Source organism: Salpingoeca rosetta, assembly GCF_000188695.1.
Source record: "Salpingoeca rosetta unplaced genomic scaffold supercont1.29, whole genome shotgun sequence".
Taxonomy (NCBI): Eukaryota; class Choanoflagellata; order Craspedida; family Salpingoecidae; genus Salpingoeca; species Salpingoeca rosetta.
In genome coordinates, this window is record NW_004754905.1 from 571,731 (window position 1) to 590,937 (window position 19,207).

Here is a 19,207-nt window from a genome sequence, read left to right on the forward strand (position 1 = left end):
GAAGAAGAAGAGCAGGAACAAATACAAGGAGAAGAACGAGAAGGAAAAGGCAGCGAAGCGAAGGAAGGAACTGCAGGCGCTGCAACAACAACAACAGCAGCAGGATGAAGATGAAGATGACGATTATGTTGACGATGATGTGATGGCTATGGGAGGTGCTGGCAGCGGTGAACAGCAAAGCGGTGACAACGGCAGTGATGGCGCTGAGGAGATGCTGCCGATGGACGACAGCGAAGACAACAATGATGACGATGGTGGTGATGAGGAGGAGGAGGATAACCTGGGCATCCCTGCGTCGCTGTTTCTGAACCCGGCTGATGATCTGATCAAGAAGTCGAAACGGGAGGAAGTGAAGCGCAGGAAGGACGAGGACGCACACACCCTGCAGCAGCTCGGTAGGCGTGGCGGTGGCGGTGCATTGGAGAGGGGGGGGGATAGCGTAGATGTGGGGCGTTGTCGCCCACAAAGCACACAAGCTCTCACGGAAAGAGCACAAGTTAACACACTGTGGCTTTCGTCACATTGTCTCACTCCAACATCAACTTCCCGTGATTTTTTCTCAAATCCTTACCGTGTCCCTCCCTCCCCCACCTCTCGTCATCTGCAGACACGCTTGATGCTGACCAGAATGCTGCCGAGATGGAGGCGATTGCACACGAGGGGCCGCCCGTCAAGCGCCAGACGTACATCCTCTCCGCCACCCTCCTCTACACCGCACAGCAGTTCAGGGTGCGCGCACACGTGATGATGATGATGCTGGTGGTGGCGGTGGTGGTGGTGGTTGACGATGTTGTTGTTGTTGTTGTTGTTGTTGTTGTTGTTGTTGTTGTTGTTGTTGTTGTTGTTGTTGTTGTTGTTGTTGTTGTTGTTGTTGTTGTTGTTGTTGTTGTTGTTGTTGTTGTTGTTGTTGTGGTGGTGGTGTTGTTGTTTAAGTTGTTGTTGTTGGTGTTGGTGTTGGACGGGATGACATGACCCATCGCTCGCGCGTGTATGCTTCCATTTATTTTTCTCACATTGACACAACAATCACCACACTTGTTGCGCGTGCGTGTGTGTGTGTGTGCATGTGTGCGTGTGTGTACAGAAGCGGCGCAAGAATCCGCAGCAGGACGCCGTATCCCGCATTGTCAAACTGTGCGGCCTCAGAAGCAAATACAAGCAGGTACACGTCGCAGTGTGATTGAATGGCTGTGTGGACGTGTGTGTGTGTGTGTGTACGTGAATGTGAATGTGTGCATAATACGCTTCTGTGCACATGCGTGCGCACGGTGAAGCAATTCGCAGCATCATTTGGCATTGTTCGCCTCACACAACCCCTGAAACACACACACGCACACACACGCACACACATACACACACATACACACACACGCACACACACGCACACACACACACATACACATACGTGTATACACACACCTCCCCCCCCCAACAAAACAACAATCCACGGTGCAGGTTGACCTGGTTGGCCGGCGCGTGGAGGTGACGTCCAAGCTGTCGGAATCGCGTATCCTGTGCACGACCGAGGAGAAGGATGTGTATCTGTACTACTTTGTGCACCGCCACCCGGGCCGCACGATTGTGTTTGTCAACTCCATTGACAATGTGCATCGCATTGTGAACCTCTTCCGCCTCCTCAACGCCACCAACGTCTGGGGGCTCCACTCCAAAATGCAGCAGAGGTGTGCGTGCGTCTATGTGTGTGTGTGTGTGTGCGTGTGCGTGTGTGCCTGTGTTTTGTTTAATGTGTGCGTCTATGTGTGTGTGTGTGCCTGTGTGTGTGCGTGTGTGTGTGCATAGCATAACCTCACTCAACCCTCCACCTCTGTCATCACAATCACCACCACCACCGCGACAATCACGCCAGGAAACGGCTGACGAACCTCGAGCGGTTCCGTGCGTCACCATCCTCTGTTCTCATCGCCACCGATGTCGCTGCTCGCGGTCTCGATATCCCCGTCAGTTTTGCACACACGCGCGCACAGAGGAGTCACATGTGCATGGGTGAACAGATGCATGCACGCACAGGCGAACATATGCACATGAATGACAAGGGCAGCATGCCTCAGGCTCTTACACTCGAATCCGCATCTACCGGCGACAGCTAATCATCATCACCATCATCACCACCACCATCACCATTGTCAGGATGTCGACCATGTGCTCCACTATCAGCTGCCGCGGGAGACGGACAAGTACGTGCACCGCTCCGGCCGCACCGCCCGCGCCGACAAGGAGGGGCTCTCTGTCGTTCTGCAGGTGGGCGGACGCGCAAGGGTGCTGGTGGTGGTGGTGGTGGTGGTGGTGGTGGTGGTGTGTGTGGGTGTGTGTGTGGGTGTGTGTGTGTGTGTGGGTGGGTGTGTATGTGTGTGTGTGTATGTGTGTGTGTGTGTGTGTGTGTGTAGTTTCGTGTTTGTGCCTTGCTGTCTCACACGCGTTTATCTCCAACAATAAGCACAACCCCACTTCATCCTTGCTGTACCCCAACTTCATCGCCTCACTCTCCTCCGCCTTCACCATACTCATCCTGATATGTTCGCGTGTGCGCATGTCAAAGGGTCCACAAGATACGCCCATCTACAAGGCCATCATCCAAGAACTCAACAGGTGACAGGCTGCAGAAGGGTGCTTTGTGACTGTTTTGCTGGTGCCAGTGAATGAAGCTGTGTCCAACACACACACACGCACACACAACACAACACACAACACACAACACACCAACATCGCCAGCCACTGATTCGAAACACACACTCATGTCCGCCATCGTCGCCATGACCAGGGCTGAGGAGCTGCCTCGGTTTGAGGTTGACCTGCACCTCCTCCCCGGCATCCGCAAACTTGTCTCCAAGGCAAAGACCATCATCAAGCTTGAGCGCGCCCTCAACAAGGTGCCGCGATGGTCACAGTGGTGGTGGACGTGATGGTGGTGGACGTGAAGACGGTTGTGGTAGCGATGTTGGTTTGCGTGCGTGTCTGTGTCTGTTTGTTGGCCACTATGTTTGCTTATCGCCCAACGAACTCCATATCCCCTCAATACACACACACACACTCACTCACTCACTCACTCACTCACTCACTCACTCACTCACTCACTCACTCACTCACTCACTCACTCACTCACTCACTCACTCACTCACTCACTCACTCACTCACTCACTCACTCACTCACTCACTCACTCACTCACTAACTCACACAAACACACTCACACTCACACAAACACACACATACTCACTCACTCACACACACAAAATACCATCACAAACCAACAGCCCAAGTCGAAGAATGCGTCTGTCCTCAAGGCGGCGCGGGAGGCGGATCTGGAGGTGGACGACTCGCTGCTGATGGCGGAGGCCGCGTCCACCGATCACACCCGCATCCGCCTCGCCACACTCAAGGTGACAACGGCGGCAGTGTGTTTGTTTGTATGTGTGCGTGTGTGTGTGTCTGTGTGTCTGTGTGTCTGTGTGTGTGTGTGTGTGTGTGTCTGTCTGTCTGTCTGTCTGCCTGTGTGTCTGTATGTGTCTGTGTGTGCACTTTTGTTGGCTTGTCTTCATTGGCACAGGTGCGTGACTGTGTGCAGCCGGCTCTGCCTGTGCCATGAGATGGCTTCAGTCAACCCCCCCCCCTTACACCGTTGCTCATTGCCCTGCCATCATCACCACTGTCACTTGCCAGGCTGAGCTTGCGTCTCTGCTTCAGCACCCCATCTCTGCTGTTGCTTCCGGTCGCAAATACACGGCGCAGGGTGATCGCTCACACGCCATTCTTGGTGAGAACACTCGTTCGTTGTGCATGTGCTTGTGTGTGCTAGTGTGTGCGCCTGTCTCTACCTCTCTGTCCCTCTGTCTCTCTGTCCTTCTCTCTGTTTCTCTGTCCCCTCTCTCTCTCTATCTCTCTGTCCCTCTCTGTCCCTCTGTCTCTCTGTCTCTCTGTCTCTCTGTCCCTCTCTGTCTCTCTGTTCCCGCCCGTCCATCCGTGTCTCCGTGTCTGCCCGCTTTTCCTGTCTCATATCACCTCACAATCACGCCACCACCCCTTGCTCCCCGTCCTTTCTTTCTCCACACACCAGAGCCCGACAAGCACTCGGCCCTCAGCAAGGTCCGTGGGAGCAAGCGCCGCGCAAACAAGAAGCGCCGCCGCTGACGTGGTTGGTCCACGCAGTTCCACTGATGATGCTGATTGATGCTAAGGTCTTGGTGTGTGGATGTGCAATGTGGTGGGTGGAGTTTGTGTCTGGCGAAGCTTGTGGCGATTGTGGAAATTTAGGTCATATCTTCCATTAAACATCCGCAAAACAAGGCAGCGATTGGCTGCTGCCAAACAAACATCAACAACCAACCAGTCCAGTCAACACAACATGGCTCAGCTTGACTTTGTCGCGGTTGTGGCCGCTGTTGTGTTGCTCATGGGCGCGCATGGGACCGGTGCACAACACAGCAATGGTGGTGGAGGTGGTGAACGCCGCACAGGCGAAGAACCGGTGATCACCACGGACGATGCGGGAAATTTGATGCTGGAGAGCGGGTGGAACGGAAGGGTATTTGTTGGAGGCGTTGACGTGATGGCCAAGCTGCAAGCGATCGAGGACCAGCTGGCCGCAACCCGCGCATGTGCTGCTGAAGGAAAGCTGTGGCTTGGAGAGCGCTGCGTCTCTGCTGTTCCTGGCCTTGATCCCTGGAACCCTGCCAGCACCTGCGAAGAGGTACGAAAATGCGTGTGTGTGTGTTTGTGTGTGTGTGTGTGGATGGGTGGGTGTGTGTTTGTGTGTGTGTGTGTGTGTGTGTGTGTGTGTGTGTGTGTGTGTGTGTGTGTGTGTGTGTGTGTGTGTGTGTGTGTGTGTGTGTGTGTGTGTGTGGGTGGGTGTGTGTGTGTGGGTGTGGGTGTGGGTGTGGGTGTGGATGGGTGGGTGTGTTTGCGTTTGTACAAGTGTGCTGCTATCATTCCGTTCTTGCTGCTGTGATTCCGTTCCTGCGTTCCTCTCGCTTGCGTGACTTACAACTCAACTCATCTGCTTCCACACGTACTGCTTACTGCTACCTCAGCTGCGGCTTCGTGGATTCTTGTCGGGAGAATACTATGTCGGCGGCTCATCTCCGGCACCTCGCGTCATGTGCAACATGACCACCGTACCAGCGACAAACTATGGCGGCAACGGCCTCTCTGCTGCAACCGCGGGCGTGTCATGCCTCTCCATCAAACAACAGTAAGCACAGTGCGTGCGTGTGTGTATTTGTGTGTGTGTGTGCGTATGTGTGTATGTGTGCGTACTTGTGTGCACGTTGTCGATGTGTATGTGCTTGCTTGACCACTCAATGCAACTGCTTGTCATGTTGCTATTTGGGTCAATTCGCCTTCCATCACGCCTCTGGTTCACGATCTCACATGGCAGCATGTCATCTCCATTTTGCCGCAGTCATCCTCCTCTTGACAATGGAACCTACTGGGTTACCATCAATGGCTCAACACCCTTTCAGGTGTGTGTGTGTGTATGTCTGTGTGTGTATGTGTGTTTGTGTGTGTGTGTGTGTGTGTGTGTGTGTGTGTGTGGTGTGTTTGACATGACCCGTCCATCCAGGCAGACATTGCCAGTCCGTCTAGGTGGGGGCAAGCACCCCCGGGCAGTGGGCAATATTAGCGGTAAGTTGTGCCACCTACGGCTAATACCTCCCAAATAACCGTAACTACTGCATTGCATTCAAAAAAGGCCACCATTTCAGTCCCGTCGGGATAAGCGACATACGACGAGGACGGTTAGCGGACGCCTCACGCTTTTTTTAAGGGCACGACATGTTTCCGGCTCATTTGTCCCACAGTACAGCTGCCAGATAATGAATCACATCCCTCGCTAATGCTACCTTGTGGGTGCATGCCAGGCCAAGGTCTCCCGTCTAGTCGGGGGCGGGACATCAAGCTGGCTGGGTTTCGTTATTGCCCCTAGGGAAGCGTTAGGTGATCCTACCCAACCGACCGTGCGGCAACACTATTATCGACTTCCTCCGGAAAACCTAGCTGATTCGGAGCTGTTTAGCCCTGGACTGATATGGCCATAATCTGGACGACTTTAGCATCCCCCACCAATTAAGGATTATCCTGTGTGTGTAGTGTGTGTTGTTGTGTGTGTGTGTGTGTGTGTGTGTGTGTGTGTGTGGAGTGTGCAGCGTCCATCATCGATCGCGCAATACATGCGACTTCCACAGCTCACAAGTTACCGTGCGACGTGTTTCCTTCCTCGTTTTCCTCCCTCATCATCACCACTATCACGACTTCGTTGTAGGTCACCTGTGTCAACGACGGATCGATTGAGTTGGAGGTGCAGGGCAGCGAGTTTTCATCCACAGGGTGGATCTTCTCCTTTGATGACCCGTCAAACTTCTTCAAGTGTAACTGCACGGCTGCTCTCAGCCGTCTGCAGGTGCGCACTCTGTGTGTGTGTGTGTGTGTGTGTGTGTGTGTATGTGTGTGTGTGTGTGTGTATGTGCCTGTGTGCGTGTGCTTGTATGTCTGTGTGTCTGTGTGCTTTTGTCTGCGCGTGTGTCTGTGCCTGTGTGTCTGTGTGTCTGTGTGTGTGTGTGTCTGTGTGCATTCTGTGTGTGTGTGTGTGTCTGTGTGCATTCTGTGTGTCTGTGAGTGATGACTTGACTTTGTCCGACCAGTTTGCGGCTGTCTGCCTATCCGTCTCTCGGCTGCTGTCCGTCCGTCTGTATGTCATGCACATATCTTTTTATCCATTCCTCACTCCTCTATCTCTCGCGCCTCTGCGTGTATCATCCCCCCAAAACACACACACACACACACACACACACACACACACACACACACACACACACACACACACACACACACACACACACACACACACACACACACACACACACACACCACCGCCTGCAGAACCTGACCGGCAACTGGTACACGGGCACAATCCCACCGACAACTCTGACAAGGGAGTGCGAGGCGTACTTTGACATTGACTACCGGTCCGCTGGGCAGACGCTCACGCCGCAACAAGTCACAGCCATCGCATCCCTCTCAAAGGACAGGGACAACAGAAATTTTGACGTGAGGGAGAGTGTGTTTGCGTGTTTGCGTGTTTGCGTGTGTGTGTGTGTGTGTGTGTGTGTGTGTGTGTGTGTGTGTGTGTGTGTGTGTGTGTGTGTGTGTGTGTGTGTGTGTGTGTGTGTGTGTGTGTGTGTGTGTGTATTTTCGTGCGTGCGTGCGTGCGTGCGTGCGTGCGTGTTTATGTGTGTTTGCAAGAGAGAAAGACAACAGACACCGAGGTGCATGCCATTGCTTTGTGAACAACATAGTATTGTTGGCACGAACAGCCACGCGACGTGCGTACACTTCCTCACCATTCACACACCCACGCAACATGCGTACATACGCACACGCTTGCATACCTTCACAGGTGTACACGACGTCGTGCGACGATGACAACAACGTCGCGCCGCTTGGGCATTGGATCGGTGTGGAGACGGCTGATGGCAGCGGCAACTTCACCATCCAGGATTGCTCGAGTGGCGATGGCGGCCTGACGCGACCCGACCCCACCGTTGCCAACGGCATCAACATCGGCTGTTGTGATCACGCCGTCACAGACACGTTCGCCTCCTTCCCGTTCCCGCTGCACGCGTGTGCGTCCATCAACACGGGCGGTGGTGTCGCGCTCTCCTTCAGCGCGCGCACGCTCCGCATCAAGGAGAACCCTTAACCCCATAACATAACCAACCTTGTCGTTGTCTGTCTGTGTCTGTGGTCTGTGCTTGTGGTCTGTGTCTGTGTCTGAGGTCTATGTGAGCGTGTGTGTTTTTTTTGTGTCGTGCACTCTGACCATAAACAACCCCACAACACATCACGACACTTGCAGCCCTTGCAACACTCGTGAGCTGCAATTTGCAAAGGACTAGTCCCACACCGAAGAGCGATTATGTTGCTGAGTGTGCGCTCCTTCTTCTGTTGTCTTGCTGTCTGCGCAGTGCTGCGCGCTGCAACGTTCGGACCGCAGCGTGTGAGTGGGCAGGTGGTGTTTGAAGAGGATGTGTCGGGGAGGCTGCTGATGAACACGAGCGATTCTGCCAACGAACACATCGTGTTCAATGGCATGCACACGCAGGAGCTGTACGACACGGTCCGCATGCAGCAGAGCGTCATCGAGCAAGCAGAAGCGGCCATCGTCCAGATTCAGCGCAAGAACATGGCCCAGGCGTCACACATCCAGCTGCTGGAGGACCGTTTGTGCCGCCTCAACGCATACCCACCAACAAGCACATTCATCTCTCTCCCTGACACATCAGGGAGCAACACAGGAGCGTGGACCTCCGGTGTCCTCGCCAACAACGGTCTCATCTACGCCATCTCAAACCAGGCAACCTTCATCCTCATCATCGACCCCGAGACAAACACCATTGACGACACTACGCTCTCCGGCCTCGGCGAAATCATGTCTGACTGGCAGGGCGCTGTGCTTGGAGGCAACGGGCTCATCTACGCGCTTCCCTTCAACTCCAGATCCATCATGGTCATCAACCCGGCAACCAACACGGTCGACACTGCGGCAATTGGCGGCTTCCCCGCAGAGTCGGGAAAGTGGCACGGGGGCGTGCTTGCAAGCAGGACAAATGGCGGCATCTACGGTATCCCGTGGCAATCCACTTCGGTCCTCATCATTGATCCAGGCACTAATGCCACAGACATGACCACCATCTCCGGCCTTTCTTCTGCAGGTTTCAAGTGGCTTGCAGGCGCCGAAGCGAACAATGGCAAGCTCTACATGCTTCCGTTTGGTGCGGCGAGTGTGCTCATCGTCAATCCAGTGGATAACACTTTCGACACAGACAGCATCTCCGGCCTGCCAGCCTCTGCCAGGTTTAGTGGCGCTGTACTGGCAGACAACGGCAAGATCTACGGCATCCCCGTACCACACGACAGCGTTCTCGTCATCAACCCAAACGACGACTCCACAACAACTATCGCCGTGCCATTCGGAGCCTCAAAGTGGTTTGGCGGCGTGCTCGTGCCGGATGGTCGCATATTTGGCATCCCGTATGATGCCAGCAGTGCCCTCATCATCGATCCAACGACAGACACGGTCGACTACACATCCTTCACGGACTTCCCCGCTGGCGACATGAAGTGGCGGGGTGGTGTGCTTGCAGGCAACGGCATCATCTACGGCATTCCTTACAGCATCGACAGTGTGCTACTCATTGACCCCGGCTGCTGGCTTCCTTGAATGTGTGTGTGTGTGTGTGTGTGTGTGTGTGTGTGTGTGTGTGTGTGTGTGTGTGTGTGTGTGTGTGTGTGTGTGTGTTTCTTGCTTGTCCAACACCGCTATTGTCTTGTGTGACATGAACCTTTTCAACTCAAAAGTAAACCGTGGGTTTGACCGCCAACTCACCCCTCTCGTCCGATGACAATTCCCAAGGAACGACAGCACTTGCGAGAAGCCAGATGGCGGGACAGTGACATTGTCCTTAGCTGGTGCTTGGACACAAACAAACGATTATCTTGGATATCATTGCACAGGTGCTCATATCGACACACAAGAAAAGACAGAAAGACAGTCAACCGAAGCATACGGGGACGACATCGCAGCACAGCGAAACAGGTGAATAAACAAACGATCGCATATGAAGGAAGCGGATGAGGTAGAGAGAGAGAGAGAGAGAGAGAGAGAGAGAGAGGAAGACGAAAAAGGAAGTGGTATTGATTGACGGGAGAGGTGGGGAAGGGAATAGCCAACGTGAAGCAAGCACAGTGACACGAGTGACATGACGAGACACAGAAAGAAAGACAGAAAGCACGACACAGCTCGCAAGACAAGGGGCACGGTCAGGCAGAGGCCGAATCAAGGCAAATTCAAAGACACGACAGCAGCAAGCCGCGTGCAGCAAGTCGCGCGCAGCGATGGAGGGATCAACCTTGCTTGCGCTCGCCAAGCAATTCTGCGACCTCAATCAGCTCCTGTTCAGTGAGTCGGCACCCGTCGCTTGTGATCCTGTCACGTGCAGCTCGCAAAATCCTCGCGTGCTCATTCTCTTCGGGGCTGACAAGGGCGGCCAGCCGATCGTAGACAATTCCTTCATACTCGGTTCGCTTGTTATCCCCTGTCAGCGCTTGCAGCCTGCGCTGTGATGGCGTTGTGCATGCGTCAGCGTGGGCGCACTCCGGCAAAACCTGGCGCACAAAGGCGGCCGTCAGTTGTTCCTTGCGCACGCGCTGGCGGTGCATGTTTGCGAGCTCAAAGAACCCTGGGTCAGCCTTGGTGAAGGCGTAGACAACACATGTCATGACCACCGCCCGGTAACTCCGGCGCAGGATGGCCGAGGCATTCTCTGGCAGCACGATACGGCTGAGTTCATCGACATGAGCGTTGATGGCGTCGCGACGAACCTGTTCCGTGTCTTTCTTCTTTGCGCGCCGCCGCTTCAGCCGTTCCTGCTTTTGTTGCTGTTCGAGAGATGCTGGCTGCTGCTGTTCAAGAGATGCTTGCTGCTGCTGTTCGAGAGATGCTTGCTGTGGCACGGACGTCTGGTCGCGTTGCCCATGCTGCCCAGCCTGCGTCGCAGCCTGTACCAACATCGGCTGGACTGCTTGGAAAGGAGGGGCAGGGGCTGTGTAGGCCCGAGCAGCAGCAACAGCCAACTGTTGCTGGTGCTGTTGCTGCTGCTGTTGTTGCTGCTGCTGCTGCCGTTGCTGCTGTGCAAGATACACCTGCTGTGCAAACGAGAGACTGAGGTGCGCGCGCTTGCGAGCTGGGCGCCCGTCGTCATGAAGAAGACGCTCTTGGCCCTGCTGGAAGACAGACTGCTGGTGGTGCCGATGTTGTTGTTGTTGTTGTTGGTAGTGGTGGTGTTGGTGGTGTTGAACAGAGTCCTGCTGCACATGAACGTGGTGGACATGGTGGTGGTGGACGTGCACATGGTTCGCCTGCTGGTGTTGGCCGTTGCTGCTGTGGCCGAGTAGCTGTTGCACGTGCTGCACTTGTTGCACTTGCACACGCTGCGTCTGCTGGCGCTGAGTGTGGTGATCAGGGCGTTGGTACTGGGTCACATCGTTGTGCACATGCTGCATCTGCTGGCTGTTGCGGCCTTGCTGCTGATGCTGGTGGTTCCTGGTATCCATGCGAGCCATCTCCTGACGCACCTGATGCATCTGTTGCATCTGCACATGCTGCATCTCTTGGTGTGGGTGGTGTTCAGGGCGTTGGTGCTGGGTCATATCGATCAGCGGCACTTCCAGCATCTGCGACTCCTGCTGCTGCTGCTGTTGGTTGGTGTGGCCGTGCTGCTGTTGCTGGTGGTTCCTGGTATCGATGTGAGCCATCTCCTGACGCACCTGACGCACCTGATGCATCTGCACATGCTGCACCTCTTGGTGTGGGTGGTGGTTAGGGCGTTGGTGCTGGGTCATATCGATCAGCGGCACTTCCAGCATCTGTGACTCCTGCTGCTGCATCTGCTGGTTGGTGTGGTCTTGCTGCTGGTGCTGGTGGTTCCTGGTATCGATGTGAGCCATCTCCTGACGCACCTGACGCACCTGATGCATCTGCACATGCTGCACCTCTTGGTGTGGGTGGTGGTTAGGGCGTTTGTGCTGGGTCATATCGATCAGCGGCACTTCCAGCATCTGTGACTCCTGCTGCTGCTGCTGCTGTTGGTTGGTGTGGTCTTGCTGCTGGTGCTGGTGGTTCCTGGTATCGATGCGAGCCATCTCCTGACGCACCTGACGCACCTGATGCATCTGCACATGCTGCACCTCTTGGTGTGGGTGGTGGTTAGGGCGTTGGTGCTGGGTCATATCGATCAGCGGCACTTCCAGCATCTGTGACTCCTGCTGCTGCTGCTGTTGGTTAGCGTGGCCTTGCTGCTGATGCTGCTGCATCTGCTTGTTGGTGTGGCCTTGCTGCTGGTGCTGGAGAGGTGGGGTTGCGCGGTGCTGGGGTTCGTAATCATTGTAGCCACCATCATCGTCATCGCTGCCGGTGATCGGTGGAAGGTCGACAAACAGCTCGAAACTGTCGTCCAGGGATGCATCAAGCAGTGGTCCCTGGAGCTCAAACGTATTGTGTGGAGACCACAGAGGCAGGGGCAGGTCAAAGAAGTTTGTTGGAGGTGGCACGCTGCTCAGGTTGGCAGGCAGCGGATATGTGAGTGACGGCAGCGACGGCAGTAGGGAAGCGCCGTCGTCACCCTGGTCGGGCGAAGAGCGGGTGGGCGTTGTTGCAACGACACTGGCCTGCACGGCGGAGTACATCAGGGCCCTCAACGGAGAGCTGATGGGGCTGGCGAAGCCGTCGCAAAACAGATTCAGATGGAGGATGCTGCTGCTGCTGCTGCTGCTGCTGCTGCTCGCTTGGCGTGCTGGCATGCTGGCAGCGTTGGCTTGACCGGCAGCACTGAAAATGCTGTCAGGCTGCATCGTCACACAGCCTGGAGTGGCTGAGGGGATCATGCTCTCATCCATCGTGACAGGGAATCACGCTGGCGCGGGGTCTAAAGTCACGAACAACGAGCGTAAGCAGAGGCGACACGTGAGAATCAGACGTATGTGTTTGTGTGTTTGTGCGTGTGTGTGTGCGTGTGTGTGTGTGTGTGTGTGTGCGTATATGTGTGTGTGTGCGTGTGTGTGCGCGCGTGTGTGTGTGTGTGCGTATGTGTTTGTTTGTGTGTGTGTGTGTGTGTGATTGTGCGTGTGTGTATGCGTGTGTGCGTGTGTGTGCAAGTGGGCCTATGCGAGGGAGCGCAAGCCAACACATGCATATGCGCTACACCAAGACGACAAAACAAGATGAATGTCACACAGAGCTTCTGAACACGCACACACACACACACACACATACAGATGAAAAAAGCACGCACGTGTGCTGTCAAGGGTGGTGGCGGTGAGAGCTGGGCGAGATGCGAGGGCGAAAAAGCAGACTGGTGGATCACCTGAAACCCCCCAAAAGGTGAAGATGGCTGGGTGTGAGCGGTGACGGAGGGGGCACGCTTGCCACGCAGGCAGCGATGATGGTTGCACACGGCAATTGGATGCAGTGAACATGCAGCCACAGCACAAGGGCACAACAGCCTTACTCTGTTGGTGGGGCAGGTTGACGGGGCACTGGCAACACGCGTCGTTGTCGGCAGCGTTTTTCGGCTGTCAAATTTGACTGAAAAGTGGCGCGCAACGGAAGCGTGCAAAGTGCAACGCAGTTGCGTTGTTGAAATCCTCCCTAACGACCGGAATGAGTTGCAAGTTGGTGCGCAGAAAAATAGTCACCTGTGTGAGTGATTCGATGGGCAAGTGAGTGTGTGATTCGGTGAGGGTGTGTGTATGTGTGTGTATGTGTGTGTGTGTGTGTGCAATGATGTTTGTGTCAGTGTGTATGTGTGTGTGTGTGTGTTGGACACGAAGAAAGAACAACATACGGACCCAGGACGCAATGCTCCGGAAAGGGAGGAAGACAAGCGAGCGAGAACACACACACACACACACACATACACACACATACACACACACACACACGCACACACACACACCTTGCTTGGGGTGTCATTTTGCCGGTGTCTTCCCCAATTGCCCCAGACCAGCGTCGCTGCAGAGCAGATATGAAGACGTCAGTGGTGGCTGAACCGCTGTCATCATCTTCCTCGTGCTCACATCGAGTTTGGTTTCTCCCTCACCACACAAACACAAAGACGTGCGTGCATCTACGTGCAAACGCAGGCGCAACGATACTCACGGTGTGCTGGGCACAAGGATGCTGGGCTGTGCCAAGAGCTGGCGCGGCCTTTGCACCGGCACTGTCAGCCGTCCATTGGCGTTGTCGTCAGCAGTGGCAGTGAGGCCAACAGTGTTGGCGGAAGAGATGTCAGTGAACAGCAGCATCAGCATCAACATCAACATCAACATCAACATCAACAGCCATGCCATATGAGCACGCGAGAGAACGGGAGTGGGAAACAATGCGTGGGTTATCCACCCACTGGAAACATGGCGCATGTTGTCAGCGAAACAGCAGCAGCAACAGCAGGGAGAATGCGGCTCACGTCATTGCGAGGTTGGGTGTCTTCATCGCGCTCCTTCCAACTGGTTGGGTGTTCGATGATGGGTGATAGGGACGAGGAAAATGGCGATGAAGGCCGTAAATGAGGAGTGCAAGTGTTCAAAACACACTGCCTCTCCGCACTGCTATCCATGGCTGTGAGTGTGCGCAAATCCTATCCTTGTCTCACTCACACACACACACACACACACACACACACACACACACACTCTCTCTCTCTCTCTCTCTCTCTCTCTCTCTCTCTCTCTCTCTCTCTCTCTCTCTCTCTCTCTCTCTCTCTCTCTCTCTCTCTCTCTCTCTCTCTCTCTGTGTGTCTCTGTCTCTCACGCACGCACACACACACTTCCCCCCCCCCTTTCTCTCCACCGCCAAACTGATTGCCACCTCCTTTCCCTCCTCTCCGTGTAACCCCTCCTCTTCTTCATCACCCACCACCAACTACCCCAGCGCCCTCCCTAATCCTATCCTCTTCCCTTCAACCTTTCACTAACGCCCTTACGCCCGCTCACGTCTCATCTCCTTTTCCCTCAACTCACACTCCCACACTCACACACACTCACACACATACGCATGCGCGCACCCCAATCACTCACACGCTCACACGCTCTCTGCTCCTTGTCCTCTCACATTCACACACACACACACACATGCACACTCTTCACTGCTTCGCTTGCCTTCTTCTTCGACAACAGGTGCCCCTTGGGCAGCAGCTGCGCCAGGATGGCGTCCGCGAACGTCCTGCCCAACTGACGGCCCAGGTGCAGCACAGGTGCGCATACATCAGCCAGGACACGACAACCATCAGTTGCCGCGAAACGCCCTGGATGCGCCGCGAGATGGAGACGCAGGTTCAGTTACCGCCAAACGCCCTGGATGCGCCGCGAGATGGAGATGCAGGTGCAGCAGGATCGCATTGACCAAGATGTTGCGCATCTCCTCCACCAGCAGCAACAGTGGCACTGGCAGCAACAGCAGCAACAGCAACAACAGCAGCACTGGCACTGGCAGCAAAGCGTGGCGTGGGTGCAGCGGGAGGTGGTGCGCCATTGCACGCGCATTCGCCAATCAGCACCAGGTACGGCACCTGCTTGTGGCACGCAAACAAACAAACAAACACAAACACGCACGCACGCATACATACATGTGAGCATGATGGTGCCTGAAGGACACACAACACGAATGAGAGGTGACGGCAAACCAACCCAGCCATTCCACTCATCACAATCAATCACACTACTGCCGCGCATGCTCACCTCTCGCTGTGTCACCCCGTGTGCCTCCATCGTGCTTGAGCAGCAGCAGCATGATGGCCACGACTTCTGCCACCATCGCAACCGCCGCCGCCATCGTCACAGGCACCACCCGCGGACCCGTCCGTCCTTCGCCTCCATGCACCCGGTCATGGCCCAGGCCTTGAGCGGCATGCGCGAGATGTGGTCGCCATGGCACCAGCACCAGCAGGAGGAGGACACGCGCGGTCACAATGACGACACGGCGCTGCTGCTGTTGGAGGAGAACATGGTGCCAGGACCCAGCCAGCCACGGAGCATCCCTTGGACATGATGACGATGATGATGATGATGACACCGCAACACCAGCAGCCGTATGTAGAGGCAGTGCACGGCCCGTGGTGCACAGACAACGTTGATGGCGGTGGGTACGAGGCCGATGAGGAAGACGAAGACGTCAGCGACGACAGCGATGATGATGAAGAGGAGGAGGAGCAGCAGCAGCAGCAGCAGCAGCAGGGGACGAAAGAGGAGGGGCAGAAGTGCTGGGATCATGGCTGCCATTCCCTGCCTATTGCCTGTTGCCTGCTGGCAGTGGCGTTTGTGTTGTCCCTCCAAATGGGTTCATTTGCGTGCGCATGGTTGCTGTGTTGGTTGTTGCCTCTGATGAGGTGTGGTTGTGGCTACAAGCGCACCTTGCACCAATGTTAGTGCTGGTTGATAGGTTGATGGGCTGATGGGTTGATGGGTTGATGGTGCCCTTGGAGCTGTCTTTCGTTGATGGTTGTGTTCCTCTGTCCACGCTGCTTCGGTTGGTCTGTGGCGCCGTGTATTGTGGTTTTAGGTGATTGTTCACAGCAGAGTTTTCGTCGCTTTGCTGCTTTGCTGCTTCTGTTGGTGTACATCGTGGTGGCGTGTGCTGGTGGCCAGTGGAGCCGTTGGCTTGGGCGTGGTGCTGCCATCTTCCGCAGCTGCTGTGTGCCTGTGAATAATACAAACATGCCAACAACAGGGCCCGCGAGTGGTCGTGAAACATGAGCATTCAAAGGAACAGGTGTTGGGATCGGGCAAACCAAACACGCATGCACGTGCACATGTATACGCGCAAGAACTCAAGCAAATGGCTGCGCACAGGCTGAGACGCGCACACGCTCACACGCATACACACACGCACACACACGCACCGGCACTGCCGCTTTCCACAGGTGTCGCCTTCATCTGCACTGTCACCGTAATCGAAGGTGGCTCCTCTGAAGATCCCACTGGATACGTCCATTGCACAGCAGATGATGTGTCTTGTCACACGCGCTACCGCCACCAGCATCGCTGCAGCCTTCGTCATGCCAGTCGTTTCAGGCAACCGCAACATCTCAACCTCCTCTTTTCATTGTCATCACCACCACCCATCATCGTCGTCGTCGTCGTCGTCGTTTGGCGCACTTTGAAGCGGCTCCCGACACCACAAATTTTTCAGCGCATGCGGCTGTCGATTTGGCATTCACCACTCAACGCTCTCACGTTGACAAAACCGCGACCATGAACGCCGCAGCTGCAACTATCGAGGATGGGCAGGTGAACGCGCCCCCGCACGTGCCAACGCCTGCCGTGAACACGTAAGCGGCAATCCGTGCATGCGCTGTTGCTTCGTCCACGAACAAGCGTTTCTGTGTGCGGATGTAGGATTTGGTCATCGTTGTGCAGCAGCTGTTGTTGTTGTTGTTGCGACTGTTGCGCATCTAAAAGCGCTTTCCCACACTGGCCGCTGTTGTGCATGCCCATCTGGTGTCCACATCACCGCCTGCTCACATGGCCATCTGCTTGCAGCACCAGGAACAAGCGGCGGTGGGATTCCAGTGATTCCAGAGACTCAAGCGACACCAGCAGCGACACCAGTGACACCAGCAGTGACACCAGCAGTGACACCAGCAGTGACTCGAGTCTGCATGTCACGCCCAATGTATGTGTGTGTGTGTGTGTATTTACGCCCAATGTATGTGTGTGTGTGTGTATGTATGTGTGTGTATTTACGTGCATGAGTGTAAGTGTGTGTGTGTGTGTGTGTGTGTGTGTGTGTGTGTGTGTGTCGATGAAAGATGACACTGAGAAACGACAACGACATCAAGTCCACGTCTCGCATTCTCAACAAATGTGAACGCCAACGACCACACGAACACACCACAAACTACATCCAGCCACACCCCAATCGCATGATCGCATGCACATCTGTGTCTCACATACCTTGCATTCGCGCTGTCGCCTCGCTAGCACACTTGCCGTCGCAGGCGCAAGAGGAAGTCCAGGCAGTCAAGAAAGAAGTCCAGGAAGTCCAGGAAGAAGCAGAAGAAGAAGAAGTCCAAGACGAAGAAGAAGAAGACGAAGGGCAGGCACCGGAGCGTGCAGAACAAGAAGCGCGCTGCCCTGCGTCATGCTGTTGCCGCCGAGTACAGCTCGTCCTCCAGCCGCGTCCACACCGCCGCCCCCATGCGCCTGCCTTGCCCCGCCGCTGTTAACCAGCACAATCTCATGCGGATGCCAATGCAAGCTCCAATGCAAGCGCCCATGCACATGCACGCTCCCAAGCAAGCACCGATGCCAATGCACGTGCCAATGCATGTGCCAATGCAAGCCAGCCGCGTCCACACGGCTGTCCCCATGCGACCACCTCCTCACTTCTCTGCCGGCACTGTCAACCAGCGCAATCCCATGCCGATGCCCATGCAAGCGCCAATGCCAGCGTCGTTGCAGGCGTCAATGTGCATGCCAATGGCAATGCAGGTGCAGGGGCACTTGTACGGCAGCACAAGTCACGCGGTCCGTGCAGGCTTCACTCCTGTCACCACAGCCACCCACAACACGAGCTCCAGTTACGTGCGTGCCGCCGCTGTCACTGCTAACCACACCAGCAACCACACCAGCTCAGCTTTCGTGCCAGCTCCCACAGCCAACCCTGGTTACGTGACTGCTGCTGTCGCCCCAGGCCCCATCACCGCCACCAGCATGACGACGACGTTCAACAAGAACGGGCGCAGTTCCAAGGGGATGAATGCGAGCGCTGGACAGCAGCTTGATCGCAGCAACGGCGCCGCCAAAGCCAAGGTCAGCCTGACACACACATGCACGCACATGCACACACGCACACACAAACACAGGGGTATGTGGTGTCAGTGTGAGCAAAGGTGCAACGAGGTCAAGTCTGCGCCCGCACACACACACACACATACACACACACAACAGCAAACACAACAAAACCCAAAGCACGTGTGCTGCACTCCACACTCACATCGCACCTGCTTGCGCGTGGATGTCACCAGGTTGGCCGTTCCTGCCACAAAGACGATGGTGGACAGCAGTGCAAGCACGTGCAGCCGGCACCACCACCAGCCACAACAGACGCCCTGCTCGAGATGGTGCTCGCTGGCAACCTTGGTGGCGGCGGTGCAGACTTCATGTCCACAGACGGCCATGCTGAGACAGCGACGATGCTTGAGCTCTTCGCAGCCGCGCTGGCAGAGTCACAGGGCACAGAGGCTGTCCCAGACCACCAACACCACCGGCCCAACACGCTTGTAGATGTGCACATGAGGAACGCACTGCTCGGCGATGCAGTGCGGTGCTCAAGCATGCGGCCGTGCATGATCGAGCTGAAGGCGCGGGCTGCCATGTGGATGATGAACGTGTTGCAGCACATGCCACCAAGCACCACCAGCAGGAACAACGACGACGGCGACAGCGCTGATGGTGGCGACGTGCTGGTGGTGTGAGGGAGAGTCGAAGCGAGGGGGGAGGGGGCGGTGACGTGTTGGCTGATGGTGCTGCTGGCGGTCGATGGCATTCCGTTGTGGTGGTTGGTGATTGCGATGAAGGGATCCGAGAGGTGTGCATGCACGATGGGGTGTGTTCGCATGCCACTTCCGGCGTTCTTGTGCC

General features: G+C 55.6%; 8 protein-coding genes across 8 annotated transcripts in view; 6 read left to right on the top strand and 2 right to left on the bottom strand.

Annotated features, from left to right (window-relative positions):
* PTSG_12845 (uncharacterized protein) overlaps window positions 1-4,301 on the top strand; it is a 7,967-nt gene extending 3,666 nt beyond the window's left edge. The window contains exons 9-19 of the mRNA XM_004989410.1: window positions 1-395; window positions 608-729; window positions 1,085-1,162; window positions 1,456-1,682; window positions 1,868-1,958; window positions 2,149-2,259; window positions 2,558-2,607; window positions 2,780-2,888; window positions 3,271-3,396; window positions 3,677-3,770; window positions 4,071-4,301. The exon at window positions 1-395 is cut by the window's left edge and continues 39 nt beyond it. Of these exons, the coding sequence (XP_004989467.1) occupies window positions 1-395; window positions 608-729; window positions 1,085-1,162; window positions 1,456-1,682; window positions 1,868-1,958; window positions 2,149-2,259; window positions 2,558-2,607; window positions 2,780-2,888; window positions 3,271-3,396; window positions 3,677-3,770; window positions 4,071-4,144 (1,477 nt within the window). The 3' untranslated portion in view covers window positions 4,145-4,301. The remainder of the gene's footprint in view (window positions 396-607; window positions 730-1,084; window positions 1,163-1,455; window positions 1,683-1,867; window positions 1,959-2,148; window positions 2,260-2,557; window positions 2,608-2,779; window positions 2,889-3,270; window positions 3,397-3,676; window positions 3,771-4,070) is intronic.
* On the top strand, window positions 4,290-7,845 carry PTSG_12846 (uncharacterized protein). The gene is made up of 6 exons (XM_004989411.1): window positions 4,290-4,703; window positions 5,044-5,204; window positions 5,415-5,475; window positions 6,276-6,413; window positions 6,893-7,060; window positions 7,410-7,845. Exons 1-6 carry the CDS (start codon window positions 4,359-4,361, stop codon window positions 7,710-7,712), a joined length of 1,176 nt encoding a protein of 391 aa, XP_004989468.1. The 5' UTR covers window positions 4,290-4,358; the 3' UTR covers window positions 7,713-7,845.
* Window positions 7,846-7,909: 64 nt separating this feature from the next.
* PTSG_09218 (uncharacterized protein) lies at window positions 7,910-9,233 on the top strand (the record flags this gene model as incomplete). Its single annotated transcript, XM_004989412.1, has 1 exon — window positions 7,910-9,233. The coding sequence occupies exon 1, from the start codon at window positions 7,929-7,931 to the stop codon at window positions 9,231-9,233; it is 1,305 nt and encodes a 434-aa protein (XP_004989469.1). The 5' UTR covers window positions 7,910-7,928.
* Window positions 9,234-9,348: 115 nt separating this feature from the next.
* On the bottom strand, window positions 9,349-12,421 carry PTSG_09219 (uncharacterized protein; the record flags this gene model as incomplete). The annotated part of the gene is made up of 1 exon (XM_004989413.1): window positions 9,349-12,421. The coding sequence occupies one exon, from the start codon at window positions 12,419-12,421 to the stop codon at window positions 9,917-9,919; it is 2,505 nt and encodes an 834-aa protein (XP_004989470.1). The 3' UTR covers window positions 9,349-9,916.
* Window positions 12,422-14,924: 2,503 nt separating this feature from the next.
* On the top strand, window positions 14,925-15,614 carry PTSG_09220 (uncharacterized protein; the record flags this gene model as incomplete). The annotated part of the gene is made up of 2 exons (XM_004989414.1): window positions 14,925-15,089; window positions 15,348-15,614. The coding sequence occupies 2 exons, from the start codon at window positions 14,925-14,927 to the stop codon at window positions 15,612-15,614; spliced, it is 432 nt and encodes a 143-aa protein (XP_004989471.1).
* Window positions 15,615-15,631: 17 nt separating this feature from the next.
* Window positions 15,632-16,001, top strand: PTSG_12847 (uncharacterized protein; the record flags this gene model as incomplete). The annotated part of the gene is made up of 2 exons (XM_004989415.1): window positions 15,632-15,822; window positions 15,992-16,001. 2 exons carry the CDS (start codon window positions 15,632-15,634, stop codon window positions 15,999-16,001), a joined length of 201 nt encoding a protein of 66 aa, XP_004989472.1.
* Window positions 16,002-16,132: 131 nt separating this feature from the next.
* On the bottom strand, window positions 16,133-16,604 carry PTSG_12848 (uncharacterized protein; the record flags this gene model as incomplete). The annotated part of the gene is made up of 2 exons (XM_004989416.1): window positions 16,133-16,262; window positions 16,465-16,604. The coding sequence occupies 2 exons, from the start codon at window positions 16,602-16,604 to the stop codon at window positions 16,133-16,135; spliced, it is 270 nt and encodes an 89-aa protein (XP_004989473.1).
* A 212-nt stretch (window positions 16,605-16,816) lies between these two features.
* Window positions 16,817-19,041, top strand: PTSG_09221 (uncharacterized protein; the record flags this gene model as incomplete). The annotated part of the gene is made up of 4 exons (XM_004989417.1): window positions 16,817-16,893; window positions 17,105-17,225; window positions 17,546-18,376; window positions 18,592-19,041. The coding sequence occupies 4 exons, from the start codon at window positions 16,817-16,819 to the stop codon at window positions 19,039-19,041; spliced, it is 1,479 nt and encodes a 492-aa protein (XP_004989474.1).
* Window positions 19,042-19,207: the final 166 nt, after the last annotated feature.